General features: G+C 53.2%; 1 protein-coding gene across 2 annotated transcripts in view; it reads right to left on the reverse strand.

Annotated features, from left to right (window-relative positions):
- The window catches only part of LOC132407633 (apical endosomal glycoprotein-like), a 58,945-nt gene that overhangs the window by 15,194 nt on the left and 26,827 nt on the right, over positions 1-16,924 (reverse strand). For both annotated transcript variants that reach the window (XM_059994414.1, XM_059994416.1), the window contains exons 5-10: positions 16,416-16,635; positions 9,619-9,753; positions 7,350-7,474; positions 7,029-7,119; positions 3,316-3,462; positions 26-157 (exon numbers count right to left, since the gene is read on the reverse strand). In XM_059994414.1, the coding sequence (XP_059850397.1) occupies positions 26-157; positions 3,316-3,462; positions 7,029-7,119; positions 7,350-7,474; positions 9,619-9,753; positions 16,416-16,635 (850 nt within the window). The remainder of the gene's footprint in view (positions 1-25; positions 158-3,315; positions 3,463-7,028; positions 7,120-7,349; positions 7,475-9,618; positions 9,754-16,415; positions 16,636-16,924) is intronic.

Raw genomic sequence — 16,924 nt, forward strand, 5'->3', positions numbered from 1 at the left:
GTATGGTGAAGATGAAGCAACTCACTGAGGTGTTTGTTGATGTTGCTGCGGTAGTGGAACATAAGGCACGAGCCTTTGGTCGGAGGGAGGTGTTCACTCAGGAGCCAGGCATCCTTTCTAACATTGATCGCTCCAATGTCCACAAACATGTAGTGACCTGGAACAAAAGGGAAGTCTTTTCTTTATATAGTACTTTTCCCAGCCCCAAGCACATCCCATTGCACTTCAACGTGCACAAATCTAGCAAAGCACACACAATGCTGGTGCGGGGCAGCACTATGGAAAAGAACAAACAGTTGATGTTTCAGTCTGAGCTCTTTCATTGAGAAGGGGTAAGAAGCCAGAGTAAAAAGGTGGGGGGTGGAAGCAGAGGGAGGAGAAGCTGTTGGGTGATAGGTGAGACCAGGTGAGGAAGATTGATGAAATGAGAAGCTAAGAGGTGATATATGGAAGATCGGAGAAGAGAGAGGACCATGGGAAATAGGGGAGGAGGAGATGGACTGGAGGGAGGTGATGGGCAGGTGAGGAGAAGAGGAGGGGTGAGAGGGTAACCAGAGAGAGGGGGGAAAGTGGAGTAAGCTGGAAGTTAGGGAAATTGATGTTCTGATTCTGTCAGGTCAGAATCAGAATCAGGTCAGGCTTTAGATCACCAGTGTATGTCGTGAAATTTGTTATCGGAATCAGAATCCTACCTGATGGTAACAGTGAGAAAAGGGCAGCAGCTGTATAATTCAATACATGATAAATACAGGAAAGAATGGAATTACAGTAAGTATGTATATCAAATAATTAAATGAAAACAAGACATACCAAAACAGAAATGAAAATAAGTAGTGAGGTAGTGTTTATGGGTTCAATGTCTATTTAGGAATCAGATGTTGGCATGTCAACAAATACACTCAAAAACATCTATAGTTGTACCGTGGAGAGCATTCTGACAGGCTGCATCACTGTCTGGTATGGAGAGGCTACTGCACAGGACAGAAAGAAGCTGCAGAAGGTTGTAAATCTAGTCAGCTCCATCTTGGGCACTAGCCTACAAAGTACCCAGGACATCTTTAGGGAGCGGTGTCTCAGAAAGGCAGTGTCCATTATTAAGGACCTCCAGCACCCAGGGCATGCGCTTTTCTCACTGTTACCATCAAGCAAAAGCCTGAAGGCACACACTCAGTGATTCAGGAGCAGCTTCTTCCGCTCTGCAATCCAATTCCTAAATGGACATTGAAGCTTTGGACACTACCTCACTTTTTTTTAATATACAGTATTTCTGTTTTTGCATGTTTTTTAAACTATTCAATATACATAATTGATTTACTTGTTTATTATGATGTTTTATTTTATTTATTATTATTTTTCTCTCTGCTAGATTATGTATTGCATTGAACTGCTGCTGCTAAGTTAACAAATTTCATGTCACATGCCAGTGATGATAAACCTGATTCTGATTCTGAGATGGCAGAGGGGAAGAAGCTGTTCCCAGATCGCCAAGTCTGTGCCTTCAGGCTTCTGTACCTCCTTCCTGGCAGTGACAATGAGAAGAGGGCATGTCCTGGGTAGTGGGGGTCCTTAGTGATTGAAGCCACCCAGATGGAATATTGTTGCTCCTCCAGCCTGAGTTTGATCTCCTCGTGGCCAAAGAGGAAAGCAAAGTCAAACAAAAATGGTTGGCCACTGAGAGATCCTTCCTTCTACAGCGGGCAGAATGAAGGTATTTGATGAGTAGCTACCACAGATATAGAAAGAGGTATGAGTGCTGTCAGTAGGTGGGAAAGTGTCACCAGCCAGGACCAATGTTCCCTCTAATTCGTAATGACCAATGTGCGCAAATACCTTCTGCAGTGCAATTGTTGCCCAGTGACAACAACATGAGTGCACTGTATTTTTAAGTGGAAGTAAACCTGAAGCTATTCTAAGGATAATAAACTATCAAGTCCAGTTTGTTGTTCACTGTTTAAAAGAAATAAAATACTACACATCAATAAGTCTTATTTCTCATATACTGTACTACAGCATGTAATAACATCAAATCTTTTCTACTGTTTCGTTAAGCCATTCCACTTTAAATGAATGAGCAGTTCTTCCGCGCTTCACGCCCTTTGCTTCTTTGGAATTCAACTTAATGAATCAATAATTTCTTCAATGAAAACAGTTCTAAATTCTGCAGACAAATCATCACAAACTCCATGTGGTCAACACCGTCCGCATCAGAAACCGGAGAAGGAAACACGATTGTGCACGATCGTGAAATATACTTTAGATGCCAACGAGGTAGAGGGTGAGAACCTTTTGTGCAGAGTTTAAATTCCTTTGCGCGCTGGTAGCAGGATATATGTGCTTGCACACACACACACACACACACACACACACACCTACACCTGAGAGGGAATATTGGATAGGATCCAAGTGAACTTGTGTGATAATAATGAGAGACCTGGTGCTGGGCACTGGCTCCATGTCTGTATTGGATCCACAGGTGGAGGAAGCCTCACTCCAGAAGCCAAAGCTGCCCACAGCCGCAGCTCCCACACTCCAACAAAGGGTCAGGGTGAGGGGTGAGAGGACTGACTGCTGGCTCACCACAAGACCGAAGGTTGAGGGTGACGCAGGAATTCAGCGGCAACACCGTGCCTCCTACTGTGGATCAGCCAGCGCAGGAGTTTGGCTGGCACTTGACCAGATGGGCACTGGAGTGATTCCTGGGTGGGAGGCAGGGCTCAACCTGACCAGAAAGTCAACAGATCCGTGTCAAGTGGGATGAGTGCACCAGTGCACCTATGTCTCATTCCTTCATCTCCCACCACACCCTCCCCCAGTCAGCTGAGGGAGATTTCCCCAGTGACCCCCAGCTCCGACTGTGACCTCCTCTGATCTCAGTACAGTCTCTGATCCCACTGACCCTGGGCACAAACCGTGACCCCTGGGCAGACTGACACCTCCCCTGACCCTGAGCAGACTGACCTGGGAACGGACGATGACTCCCATTGACTCTGGGTACAGACTGTGACCACACAGACCCCAGTGCAGTGTGACCTCATTTACCCCTGGGTATTCCTGTGACCCCAGAGACCCATGGTCTGTAACCTTCACTGCCCTGGGTACAGGCAGAGAGGGAGCGCAGAGACCATGAACACAGGTGACTGTGGCACAGACAGAGCCTAGGAGTGAACGTGACCACAATCTGCTCATTGCCCTGCCTGTATGGCTGATGTATTTGGCCCAATCCTTGGACCCCTGAACCGGTTCAGGAACAGTCTCACATCCAAGGGGCAGTGACTCCCATACCAGCACTTTTGACTTCCCAACAAGGCCACTCACCTTCCTTGGTGCCCAGGGTGTGGTCAACAGTTGGTACTTGGAAATGGTTGGGTGCCTTCCCACTGTTCCAATTCCAGTCCACATGATCCTTCTTGGGGTCCAGCACATTCCTCCAGCCACACATGCCCTTTTCAAAGTTGCAGACACCTGGCAAGTCACAGGGAGATAGTGACCCAGTGTCTCTCTCCCACCAACCACTGACCTCCCACTGACCACCCACAGTCTCTCTCCCACTGACCACCCACAGTCTCTCTCCCACTGACCACCGACCCAGTCTCTCTGCCACTGACCACTGACCCAGTCTCTCTCCCACTGACCACCGACCCAGTCTCTCTCCCACTGACCCAGTCTCTCTCCCACTGACCACCCACAGTCTCTCTCCCACTGACCACCCACAGTCTCTCTCCCACTGACCACTGACTCAGTCTCTCTCCCACTGACCTCCCACAGTCTCTCTCCCACTGACCACCGACCCAGTCTCTCTCCCACTGACCCAGTCTCTCTCCCACTGACCACCGACCCAGAGTTTCTCCCACTGACCAGCCACAGTCTCTCTCCCACTGACCACCGACCCAGTCTCTCTCCCACTGACCACCGACCCAGTCTCTCTCCCACTGACCCAGTCTCTCTCCCACTGACCACCGACCCAGAGTCTCTCCCACTGACCACCGACCCAGTCTCTCTCCCACTGACCACCGACCCAGTCTCTCTCCCACTGACCACCGACCCAGTCTCTCTGCCACTGACCACTGACCCAGTCTCCCACTGACCCAGTCTCTCTCCCACTGACCACCGACCCAGTCTCTCTCCCACTGACCACCCACAGTCTCTCTCCCACTGACCACCCACAGTCTCCCTCCCACTGACCACTGACCCAGTCTCTCTCCCACTGACCACCCACAGTCTCTCTCCCACTGACCACCGACCCAGTCTCTCTCCCACTGACCCAGTCTCTCTCCCACTGACCACCGACCCAGTCTCTCTCCCACTGACCACCGACCCAGTCTCTCTCCCACTGACCACCGACCCACAGTCTCTCCCACTGACCACCGACCCAGTCTCTCTCCCACTGACCACCGACCCAGTCTCTCTCCCACTGACCACCGACCCAGAGTCTCTCCCACTGACCACCGACCCAGTCTCTCTCCCACTGACCACCGACCCAGAGTCTCTCCCATTGACCACCGACCCAGAGTCTCTCCCACTGACCACTGACCCAGTCTCTCTCCCACTGACCACTGACCCAGTCTCTCTCCCACTAACCACCGACCCAGTCTCTCTCCCACTGACCACTGACCCAGTCTCTCTCCCACTGACCACTGACACAGTCTCTCGCCCACTGACCACCCACCCAGTCTCTTTTCCACTGACCACCGACCCAGTCACTCTCCCACCGACCCAGTTTCTCTCCCACTGACCACCGAACCAGTCTCTCTCCCACTGACCACCCACCCAGTCTCTCTCCCACTGACCACCGACCCAGTCTCTCTCCCACTGACCACTGACCCAGTCTCTCTCCCACTGACCCAGCCTCTCTCCCACTGACCACACACCCAGTCTCTCTCCCACTGACCACTGACCCAGTCTCTCGCCCACTGACCACCCACCCAGTCTCTCTCCCACTGACCACTGACCCAGTCTCTCTCCCACTGACCTCCCACTCAGTCTCTCTCCCACCAACCACTGACCACCCACAGTCTCTCTCCCACTGACCACCCACAGTCTCTCTCCCACTGACCACCGACCTCCCACTGACCATCAACCCAGTCTCTGTCCCATCAAACACTGACCTCCCACTGACCCACCCAGTCTCTCTCCCACTGACCACTGACCTCCCACTCAGTCTCTCTCCCACTGACCGACCCAGTCTCTCTCCCACTGACCACTGACCCAGTCTCTCTTCCACTGACCACCGGCCCAGTCTCTCGCCCACTGACCACCCACCCAGTCTCTCTCCCACTGACCACCGACCCAGTCTCTCTCCCACTGACCACTGACCCAGTCTCTCTCCCACTGACCACCGACCCAGAGTCTCTCCCACTGACCACCGACCCAGTCTCTCTCCCACTGACCACCGACCCAGTCTCTCTCCCACCAACCACTGACCATCGACCCAGTCTCTCTCCCACTGACCACTGACCCAGTCTCTCTCCCACTGACCACTGACCCAGTCTCTCTCCCACTGACTACTGACCCAGTCTCTCTCCCACTGACCACTGACCCAGTCTCTCTCCCACTGACTACTGACCCAGTCTCTCTCCCACTGACCACTGACCCAGTTTCTCTCCCACTGACCATGACCCAGTCTCTCTCTCACTGACCCAGTCCCTCCCATCAACCACTGACCTCCCACTGACCACTGACCCAGTCTCTCTCCCACTGACCACTGACCCAGTCTCTCTCCCACTGACCACCAACCCAGTTTCTCTCCCACTGACCACTGACCCAGTCTCTCTCCACTGACTACCGACCCAGTTTCTCTCCCACTGACCACCGACCCAGTCTCTCTCCCACTGACCACCGGCCCAGTCTCTCTCCCACTGACCACCGGCCCAGTCTCTCTCCCACTGACCACCAGCCCAGTCTCTCTCCCACTGACCACCGACCCAGTTTCTCTCCCACTGACCACCAACCCAGTCTCTCTCCCACTGACCACCGGCCCAGTCTCTCTCCCACTGACCACTGACCCAGTCTCTCTCCCACTGACCACCGACCCAGTCACTCTCCCACCGACCCAGTTTCTCTCCCACTGACCACCGACCCAGTCTCTCTCCCACTGACCCAGTCTCTCTCCCACTGACCACCCACCCAGTCTCTCTCCCACTGACCACCAACCCAGTCTCTCTCCCACTGACCACTGACCCAGTCTCTCTTCCACTGACTACTGACCCAGTCTCTCTCCCACTGACCACCCACCCAGTCTCTCTCCCACTGACCATGACCCAGTCTCTCTCCCACTGACCCAGTCCCTCCCATCAACCACTGACCTCCCACTGACCACCAACCCAGTCTCTCTCCCACTGACCACTGACCCAGACTCTCTCCCACTGACTAGACCCAGTCTCTCTCCCACTGACCACCGACCCAGTCTCTCTCCCACTTACCACCAACCCAGTCTCTCTCCCACTGACCACTGACCCAATCTCTTTTGCACTGACCACTGGGTCTCTTTTCCTCTGACCTAATGTCTACCTCCTACTGACATCTGAGCCCGTGTCCCTCATTTTGACCACTGACCTAGGGTCTCTTCTGCTGACCACTGATCACATCTCTCTCCCCTACCAAGAAGCCTAGTCCAGTGTCAGTCCCCAGCAGTGCCCACTAGGGCTACTGGCATCATCATGAATTGGCAGTGATGATCCATTGCCTTCAATAGATTAACCCACCCACCCTCCACAACATGCCATCAGTGTTTATGTTCCTAGGCTGAGGTGGGGCCACACATCAGTTGTCATGGCATAGGTCTGGGGAAGCTCCTGTGTGTTGCCACCCCACCCACCCTGGCTGTGTGTATGCGGGTCCAATCTCTCTACTGCCATCTCCCAGCAATGCTCTGGAGAGGCGGGGAGCCAGTGTGGGAATGGGCTGCAGATCCAAGAGGCCCAGGCAGGAAGAGTTAAGGTTGTTTGGGCCTGCCACTGGCACAGTGTGGAGATGAAGAGGTGTAAGGGAGCATGTCTCCAGCTCGTCTCAGCACTCCATCCATCACTCACCCATCCGGGGACACTGGGTGTGCAACAGCATCACGTCGTCAATGGCAATGTACGACAAGTCTGCTCCTCCGCCGACCGCTTCAAACACCAGCTACATAGATAGAGCATCAGTCATCCCAGTAACACGTCTCCGCGCAATACTACTCTCACCAAGTTCACCACTCCCCAATAACGTCATTCCCATCGAGTAACAGCAAACCCACAGAGTGACGATATTCATCCAAAGTATGACCGGTCCCAGAGTTACAACTCAACCAGCACCCCCCCTTTCAAAAAATCAGTCAGTGACAAGGTCAGGGCACATGCTGCCTGATCCGTTACCTTCCAAGTGTGATCTGTTTGTATGTTGGCTCTGCCCAGCCTCCATGTCTTTAGTGGGGCTACCACGTTACTCCAGATCAGCCTCTTCCCCAGTGAGTCCTCTTCCACATAGACGTTCAAAATACCTGTTTGTTACAGGGGGAGGCCAGAATGAGCAACACAGCGGGAGCTTAGCTCTGTAACAAATCTTCGTCTTGTGCACCAGGAGTATTGGGAGAACAGTGTAAAGGGAGCTTCAATCTAATCTATTCAAAATTAAGTTCTAACTTTCTCTGTCGTGAGAGAGTATGGGGTGATTTATTGTATTGAACCTGCACAGACAGTGAACCTGTATCTAAACTGCTTTTGTTTTCTCTTAACCTTCTTTTACAGTTGCCCAGTTAACCTGTTCTGCCCTGGGAACACCTGTTTGGACTTTTCAGGGAGAAATTTGTTCTAACCCTTCAGCCCTGGGGGGTGGGGATGTGCTGAACATTGTAGAGAAGGGGTTTCACTCTGTGGCTAACCCTCTGCCATTGTCCTATGAGCGTGTCTCAGGACAGTGTGGAGGAAGCTTCACTTTGTATCTAATCCTGGGAGTGTGTGATGGGAGAATGTAGAGGGAGCTTCATTCTCTCTGTGTCTAACACTAGACCTGGGAGCTTGTGACAAGACAGTGTAGGAGATTCATTCTGTCTAACCCTCTGCCCCTGTCCTCTGGGTGTATGATGGGACAGTGTAGAGGAAGCTTTGCTCAGTGTGTACGGTCTCCGCTAACAATGAGGAGATGCTGTCTGTGGTACACGCAGGGCTAGAGTCTTGATGTACCAGGTGCATTGTCCAAACCGACTCCAAGTTTAGAGACTACTTTTAATCAACTTGCAGACTAACCCTCTTATGTGCTGAATCATTGCCCCTTTGCAATGGACAGATACCTAAACCCATGAACAAGCCCAGTCACAGGTTCACTGTCAGAATGGTTTCTGACCTCCCGATCATTGCCTGCTGCCACACTCTCTTAGAGCCAGCTTCCCCTTGACTAGCTAACACCAGAGAACTTGCAAACCCGTCTGCTTGGTGTTAGCAGTAACTGTTGCACTTCACTTTGCATTCTGCCATGGGTTTTCCTCAGTGCATTGTAGTGGAATAATCGGTGCGTCATGCAACGCCAAATTTTCATGCAGAAACAGTAACAACCCAGTCCAACAATTTGTTTAGTGAGTTGCTCTAACCTAGCTCCATTATTTAAGAAATTGCATGGGGTCAGTATAGGAAGGGACTGTGACGTTGTTGTGTAATTGCCCAGTGAAGCATGTGATATGTGTTCTGGTTCTGTGTGTCAACAGTGGCCGGGAAGAATATCCCCCCCCCCCCCACTCGACCCCAACCCACTCTCCCATCCCATCTTGGGACAGCTATGGCAGGTGCTGTCCAAGCCTCAGGTCAAGTCCCCCTGCGGTTCTCCCGGACTCCCCGTCTCTTAATTTACAATCTCCATATCCATTAGACAGTTCTACCCCACACTGCATCCTGTATGCACCACCCACCACATTTCCCCAAACGCACTGTCTTCACTCGCTCCTCAAACCCCACCCCCTACCCTTCCCGCACACTTCTCAGGATCAGGTCACACTCCCCAATCCCTGCATCCACCCTCAGTGACACCCTACCCTACACCTGCCCTCCCTTGTCTCCCCTTCCAGCCCCCCCCCTCACAGCACAGAAGTTGGGCATTCAGGCGCTTCTTCACCTCCTGCTATGTGGCACTTGGGCCAACCTCAGCCGCCTGACCAGGGCCCCTCAGACGGCTGCTAGCCCATCCCTGGGCACAGTGGAGTGACATGGGCAAGAACACAGGGTTTGGTCTCCGAAAGCTCTGAGTCCTGGGTGAGGTGAAGCCACCGAGCAAAGTGACCCTGGGAATGGGACCAGGGAAACCCTTGGCCAATTGAAGGGGGAGAAGGCAGATGGCCGCCTCCCAGTGTACTCCCTGACCACCTCTGGATGGATTGTAAGGGTGACCAAGCCGTGCCAACGCCTCCCACAGTTGGGATGAAGGCTCCAATCCAGGGATGGCGGCCAGGATTTGAGAGGGCTGGTTTGAGACAGCACCCTCAGTGACCAAACCTCAAATCTCTGCCACCTCTCTCACCAAGACCCAGCGCTGTGAAGAAGGACACACTCGGAGTGTGGGTTGGGGTCACGGGCAGGGGCTGGCGAGGAGCGGTGGAGAGGCACTGGGCTGTGGTACAATCGCAGCGAGACTGGGGATTGGACACGCTGCCATTACCTGAATTCCTGACGTTCGCCTGCACCCAGAACTGCAGGCAAACTATGTCTCGCGGTGCGTGGGGCGGTGACACCAGGACCAATGCCTGGCCACTTGGGAGCATCTGCTGACTGGTGTTAGCCAGCATGTAGTATCCTGCAACGAAAGAACCGAACACCCACGTCTGATTAACCAACCATACACATGCCCTGACTACCAGAGCTGGTCACCAAATGGCTTCCTGCCCCCAAACCACAACGCCGTCTCACCACTGACCAATCACGGGTCGGGAGTGTGATGGAGCAATCTCCGTCCATCCGGGTGAGATACGTCCATCCCGGAACAAAAAATCCCCTTGACAGGCAGTGCAGCCCCCATGCTATCCATTCAGCCACCAACCCCACCCCTGCCACCTATCAGTGGCATAGAGTGTGCCCTCTACACTGGAGCAGTTAACCACTCCCACAGCACCTTCCAACCTTAATACCAAGAAGGACAAGGGCAGCCAGAATAAGGCAACACCACCGCCAGTTGATTCCCCACCAAGCTGCTTTCATTTGATATCGAAATACACCAGCAATCCACTGTCCCAGAGCATGGAACGGCCTCTGTCCCCATGTGTGGGGACCACCTCTGTCCCACTGTCCCAGTACATGGCAACAGCCCGCCTCCCACTGTCCCAGTGTGTGGGAACAGTCTGTGTTCCACTGTCCCAGTATGAGGACTATGTGCATCCAATTATGGGAACAGCATGCGTCCCAGAGTGATGACAGCGTGTTTCCAACTGCAAGTGTGAGGACAGTATGTGTTCCACTGCAGGTTCACTGTGTGTCCTAGTGTGAGCATGCTGTGTTTCCCACTGTCTAGTGCAAGGACAGTGTATACTCCATTGCCCCAGTGAGAAAACAGTGCACCCCCTCCCCACCCATCTCAGTGCCAGGACAGTGTGTGTCTCTCTATCCCAGAGTGAAAACAGCGTGTACCCCCTTGTCTCAGTGCGAGAACAGTGGTTTCCCCCACTATGCATCCAGTGTATATCCCACTATTCCAGTTTGAGGACATTGTGTGCCCACTGTCCCGGTGCAAGGATGGTGTGTCCCAATGACACAGGGCAAGGACGGTGTGTCGCAATGACCCAGGGCAAGGACGGTGTGTCGCAATGACCCAGGGCAAGGACAGTGTGTGTCCCAATGACCCAGGGCAAGGACAGTGTGTGTTCCAATATCCCAGGGCAAGGACAGTGTGTGTCCCAATGACCCAGGGCAAGGACAGTGTGTGTTCCAATGACCCAGGGCAAGGACAGTGTGTGTTCCAATATCCCAGGGCAAGGAAGGTGTATGTTCCAATGACCCAGGGCAAGGACAGTGTGTGTTCCAATATCCCAGGGCAAGGACAGTGTGTGTTCCAATATCCCAGGGCAAGGACAGTGTGTGTTCCAATGTCCCAGGGCAAGGACAGTGTGTGTTCCAATGTCCCAGGGCAAGGACAGTGTGTGTTCCAATATCCCAGGGCAAGGACAGTGTGTGTTCCAATATCCCAGGGCAAGGACAGTGTGTGTTCCAATGTCCCAGGGCAAGGACAGTGTGTGTTCCAATATCCCAGGGCAAGGATGGTGTGTGTTCCAATATCCCAGGGCAAGGACAGTGTGTGTTCCAATGTCCCAGGGCAAGGACAGTGTGTGTTCCAATATCCCAGGGCAAGGATGGTGTGTGTTCCAATATCCCAGGGCAAGGACAGTGTGTGTTCCAATGTCCCAGGGCAAGGACAGTGTGTGTTCCAATGTCCCAGGGCAGGGACAGTGTGTGTTCCAATGTCCCAGGGCAAGGATGGTGTGTGTTCCAATGACCCAGTGCAAGGATGGTGTGTGTTCCAATGTCCCAGGGCAAGGACGGTGTGTGTTCCAATGTCCCAGGGCAAGGACAGTGTGTGTTCCAATGTCCCAGGGCAAGGACAGTGTGTGTTCCAATGTCCCAGGGCAAGGATGGTGTGTGTTCCAATGACCCAGGGCAGGGACGGTGTGTGTTCCAATGACCCAGGGCAGGGACAGTGTGTGTTCCAATGTCCCAGGGCAAGGATGGTGTGTGTTCCAATGACCCAGTGCAAGGATGGTGTGTGTTCCAATGTCCCAGGGCAAGGACAGTGTGTGTTCCAATGTCCCAGGGCAGGGACAGTGTGTGTTCCAATGTCCCAGGGCAAGGATGGTGTGTGTTCCAATGTCCCAGGGCAAGGATGGTGTGTGTTCCAATATCCCAGGGCAAGGACAGTGTGTGTTCCAATGTCCCAGTGCAAGGATGGTGTGTGTTCCAATGTCCCAGGGCAAGGATGGTGTGTGTTCCAATGTCCCAGGGCAAGGACAGTGTGTGTTCCAATGTCCCAGGGCAAGGACGGTGTGTGTTCCAATATCCCAGTGCAAGGACAGTGTGTGTTCCAATATCCCAGGGCAAGGACAGTGTGTGTTCCAATGTCCCAGGGCAAGGACAGTGTGCGTTCCAATGTCCCAGGGCAAGGACAGTGTGTGTTCCAATGTCCCAGGGCAAGGACAGTGTGTCCCCCAATGACCCAGGGCAAGGACAGTGTGTGTTCCAATGAACCAGGGCAAGGACACTGTGTGTTGCAATGTCCCAGAGCAAGGACAGTGTGTCCCCCAATGACCCAGGGCAAGGATGGTGTGTGTTTCCCAATATCCCAGGGCAAGGATGGTGTGTGTTCCAATGTCCCAGGGCAAGAATGGTGAGTCCCAATGACCCAGGGCAAGGACAGTGTGTGTTCCAATGACCCAGGGCAAGGACAGTGTGTGTTCCAATGACCCAGGGCAAGGACAGTGTGTGTTCCAATATCCCAGGGCAAGGACAGTGTGTGTTCCAATATCCCAGGGCAAGGACAGTGTGTGTTCCAATGTCCCAGGGCAAGGATGGTATGTGTTCCAATGTCCCAGGGCAAGGACAGTGTGTGTTCCAATATCCCAGGGCAAGGACGGTGTGTGTTCCAATGTCCCAGGGCAAGGACAGTGTGTGTTCCAATGTCCCAGGGCAAGGACAGTGTGTGTTCCAATATCCCAGGGCAAGGACAGTGTGTGTTCCAATATCCCAGGGCAAGGACAGTGTGTGTTCCAATGTCCCAGGGCAAGGACAGTGTGTGTTCCAATGTCCCAGGGCAAGGACAGTGTGTGTTCCAATATCCCAGGGCAAGGATGGTGTGTGTTCCAATGACCCAGGGCAAGGACAGTGTGTGTTCCAATATCCCAGGGCAAGGACAGTGTGTGTTCCAATGTCCCAGGGCAAGGACAGTGTGTGTTCCAATGTCCCAGGGCAAGGACAGTGTGTGTTCCAATATCCCAGGGCAAGGACAGTGTGTGTTCCAATGACCCAGGGCAAGGATGGTGTGTGTTCCAATGACCCAGGGCAAGGACAGTGTGTGTTCCAATGACCCAGGGCAAGGACAGTGTGTGTTCCAATGTCCCAGGGCAAGGACAGTGTGTGTTCCAATGACCCAGTGCAAGGATGGTGTGTGTTCTAATGACCCAGTGCAAGGATGGTGTGTGTTCCAATGTCCCAGGGCAAGGACAGTGTGTGTTCCAATATCCCAGGGCAAGGATGGTGTGTTCCCCAATGACCCAGGGCAAGGACAGTGTCCCCCCCAATGACCCAGGGCAAGGACAGTGTGTGTTCCAATATCCCAGGGCAAGGACAGTGTGTGTTCCAATGTCCCAGGGCAAGGAAAGTGTGTGTTCCAATGTCCCAGGGCAAGGATGGTGTGTGTTCCAATATCCCAGTGCAAGGACAGTGTGTGTTCCAATATCCCAGTGCAAGGATGGTGTGTCCCCCAATGACCCAGGGCAAGGACAGTGTGTCCCCCAATGACCCAGGGCAAGGACAGTGTGTGTTCCAATGAACCAGGGCAAGGACACTGTGTGTTGCAATGTCCCAGAGCAAGGACAGTGTGTCCCCCAATGACCCAGGGCAAGGATGGTGTGTGTTTCCCAATATCCCAGGGCAAGGATGGTGTGTGTTCCAATGTCCCAGGGCAAGGACAGTGTGTGTTCCAATATCCCAGGGCAAGGACAGTGTGTGTTCCAATGTCCCAGGGCAAGGATGGTGTGTGTTCCAATGACCCAGTGCAAGGATGGTGTGTGTTCCAATGTCCCAGGGCAAGGACAGTGTGTGTTCCAATGTCCCAGGGCAGGGACAGTGTGTGTTCCAATGTCCCAGGGCAAGGATGGTGTGTGTTCCAATGTCCCAGGGCAAGGATGGTGTGTGTTCCAATATCCCAGGGCAAGGACAGTGTGTGTTCCAATGTCCCAGTGCAAGGATGGTGTGTGTTCCAATGTCCCAGGGCAAGGATGGTGTGTGTTCCAATGTCCCAGGGCAAGGACAGTGTGTGTTCCAATGTCCCAGGGCAAGGACGGTGTGTGTTCCAATATCCCAGTGCAAGGATGGTGTGTCCCCCAATGACCCAGGGCAAGGACAGTGTGTCCCCCAATGACCCAGGGCAAGGACAGTGTGTGTTCCAATGAACCAGGGCAAGGACACTGTGTGTTGCAATGTCCCAGAGCAAGGACAGTGTGTCCCCCAATGACCCAGGGCAAGGATGGTGTGTGTTTCCCAATATCCCAGGGCAAGGATGGTGTGTGTTCCAATGTCCCAGGGCAAGAATGGTGAGTCCCAATGACCCAGGGCAAGGACAGTGTGTGTTCCAATGACCCAGGGCAAGGACAGTGTGTGTTCCAATGACCCAGGGCAAGGACAGTGTGTGTTCCAATATCCCAGGGCAAGGACAGTGTGTGTTCCAATATCCCAGGGCAAGGACAGTGTGTGTTCCAATGTCCCAGGGCAAGGATGGTATGTGTTCCAATGTCCCAGGGCAAGGACAGTGTGTGTTCCAATATCCCAGGGCAAGGACGGTGTGTGTTCCAATGACCCAGGGCAAGGACAGTGTGTGTTCCAATATCCCAGGGCAAGGACAGTGTGTGTTCCAATATCCCAGGGCAAGGACAGTGTGTGTTCCAATGTCCCAGGGCAAGGACAGTGTGTGTTCCAATGTCCCAGGGCAAGGACAGTGTGTGTTCCAATATCCCAGGGCAAGGACAGTGTGTGTTCCAATATCCCAGGGCAAGGACAGTGTGTGTTCCAATGTCCCAGGGCAAGGACAGTGTGTGTTCCAATGTCCCAGGGCAAGGACAGTGTGTGTTCCAATATCCCAGGGCAAGGATGGTGTGTGTTCCAATGACCCAGGGCAAGGATGGTGTGTGTTGCAATGTCCCAGAGCAAGGAAAGTGTGTGTTCCAATGTCCCAGGGCAAGGATGGTGTGTGTTCCAATATCCCAGTGCAAGGACAGTGTGTGTTCCAATATCCCAGTGCAAGGATGGTGTGTCCCCCAATGACCCAGGGCAAGGACAGTGTGTCCCCCAATGACCCAGGGCAAGGACAGTGTGTGTTCCAATGAACCAGGGCAAGGACACTGTGTGTTGCAATGTCCCAGAGCAAGGACAGTGTGTCCCCCAATGACCCAGGGCAAGGATGGTGTGTGTTTCCCAATATCCCAGGGCAAGGATGGTGTGTGTTCCAATGTCCCAGGGCAAGAATGGTGAGTCCCAATGACCCAGGGCAAGGACAGTGTGTGTTCCAATGACCCAGGGCAAGGACAGTGTGTGTTCCAATGTCCCAGGGCAAGGACAGTGTGTGTTCCAATATCCCAGGGCAAGGACAGTGTGTGTTCCAATGACCCAGGGCAAGGACGGTGTGTGTTCCAATGACCCAGGGCAAGGACAGTGTGTGTTCCAATGACCCAGGGCAAGGACAGTGTGTGTTCCAATGTCCCAGGGCAAGGACAGTGTGTGTTCCAATATCCCAGGGCAAGGACAGTGTGTGTTCCAATGACCCAGTGCAAGGATGGTGTGTGTTCTAATGACCCAGTGCAAGGATGGTGTGTGTTCCAATGTCCCAGGGCAAGGACAGTGTGTGTTCCAATATCCCAGGGCAAGGATGGTGTGTCCCCCAATGACCCAGGGCAAGGACAGTGTGTCCCCCAATGACCCAGGGCAAGGACAGTGTGTGTTCCAATATCCCAGGGCAAGGACAGTGTGTGTTCCAATGTCCCAGGGCAAGGAAAGTGTGTGTTCCAATGTCCCAGGGCAAGGATGGTGTGTGTTCCAATATCCCAGTGCAAGGACAGTGTGTGTTCCAATATCCCAGTGCAAGGATGGTGTGTCCCCCAATGACCCAGGGCAAGGACAGTGTGTCCCCCAATGACCCAGGGCAAGGATGGTGTGTGTTTCCCAATATCCCAGGGCAAGGATGGTGTGTGTTCCAATGTCCCAGGGCAAGGACAGTGTGTGTTCCAATATCCCAGGGCAAGGACAGTGTGTGTTCCAATGACCCAGGGCAAGGACAGTTTGTGTTCCAATGACCCAGGGCAAGGACAGTTTGTGTTCCAATGTCCCAGGGCAAGGACAGTGTGTGTTCCAATATCCCAGGGCAAGGACAGTGTGTGTTCCAATGACCCAGTGCAAGGACAGTGTGTGTTCCAATGACCCAGGGCAAGGACAGTTTGTGTTCCAATGACCCAGGGCAAGGATGGTGTGTGTTCCAATATCCCAGTGCAAGGACAGTGTGTGTTCCAATGTCCCAGGGCAAGGACAGTGTGTGTTCCACCGTCCCAGTACTAGGGCCATGTGTGTGCGTATCCCACAATCTCACTGCAAGCACAGTGCATGTCCCACTGTCTGACAGACAAAGACACTACCAACACTCAGCCTCCGTTCAGGACATGAAGTGTTGTTGATGTGGAAGCTGAGGATAGGTGAATTCAGCGCTGTCACCTTGCTCCGTTTCCTTGGTGATATCGCTGGTCGGCCTGTCGGTGCTGTTCGGAGAGCCTCCCCGCTCTCGCTGCCAGGTCTGTAACCCTGTGAAGGTGAACTCACAGCAGTCGGCTTCAAAGTTGCACATATGTTGGGGCTCACAGGCCCCTCCCACGACACTGATGTCATCGATAGCGATATCCGCTGCTTCCTCGGTCAGGCTTGCTTCAAATATCAGCTGCAGCCCCAGGAAACAGAATCAGAATCAGCTGTAGTGTCACTGGAGTATGGTGTGTAATGTTTTGTTTGCAATGCACCATAATAAAAGAAAAACCATAAATTACAATCAGAAATATATATATATATATAGTCAGTACTGCACTGACTTCCATTTCACTATCTTGTTTCCCAATACCTCAATGAGTTTGGCTGCCTTCCCTTCGAAATGGCCACCCCTCTCCTCCAAATGGCAGGTGGAATACAGTGTCGGGAAGTGTATGGTCATGCACTTTGGTAGAAGAAATGAA

This window comes from Hypanus sabinus, chromosome 18, assembly GCF_030144855.1.
Source record: "Hypanus sabinus isolate sHypSab1 chromosome 18, sHypSab1.hap1, whole genome shotgun sequence".
Lineage (NCBI taxonomy): Eukaryota > Metazoa > Chordata > Chondrichthyes > Myliobatiformes > Dasyatidae > Hypanus > Hypanus sabinus.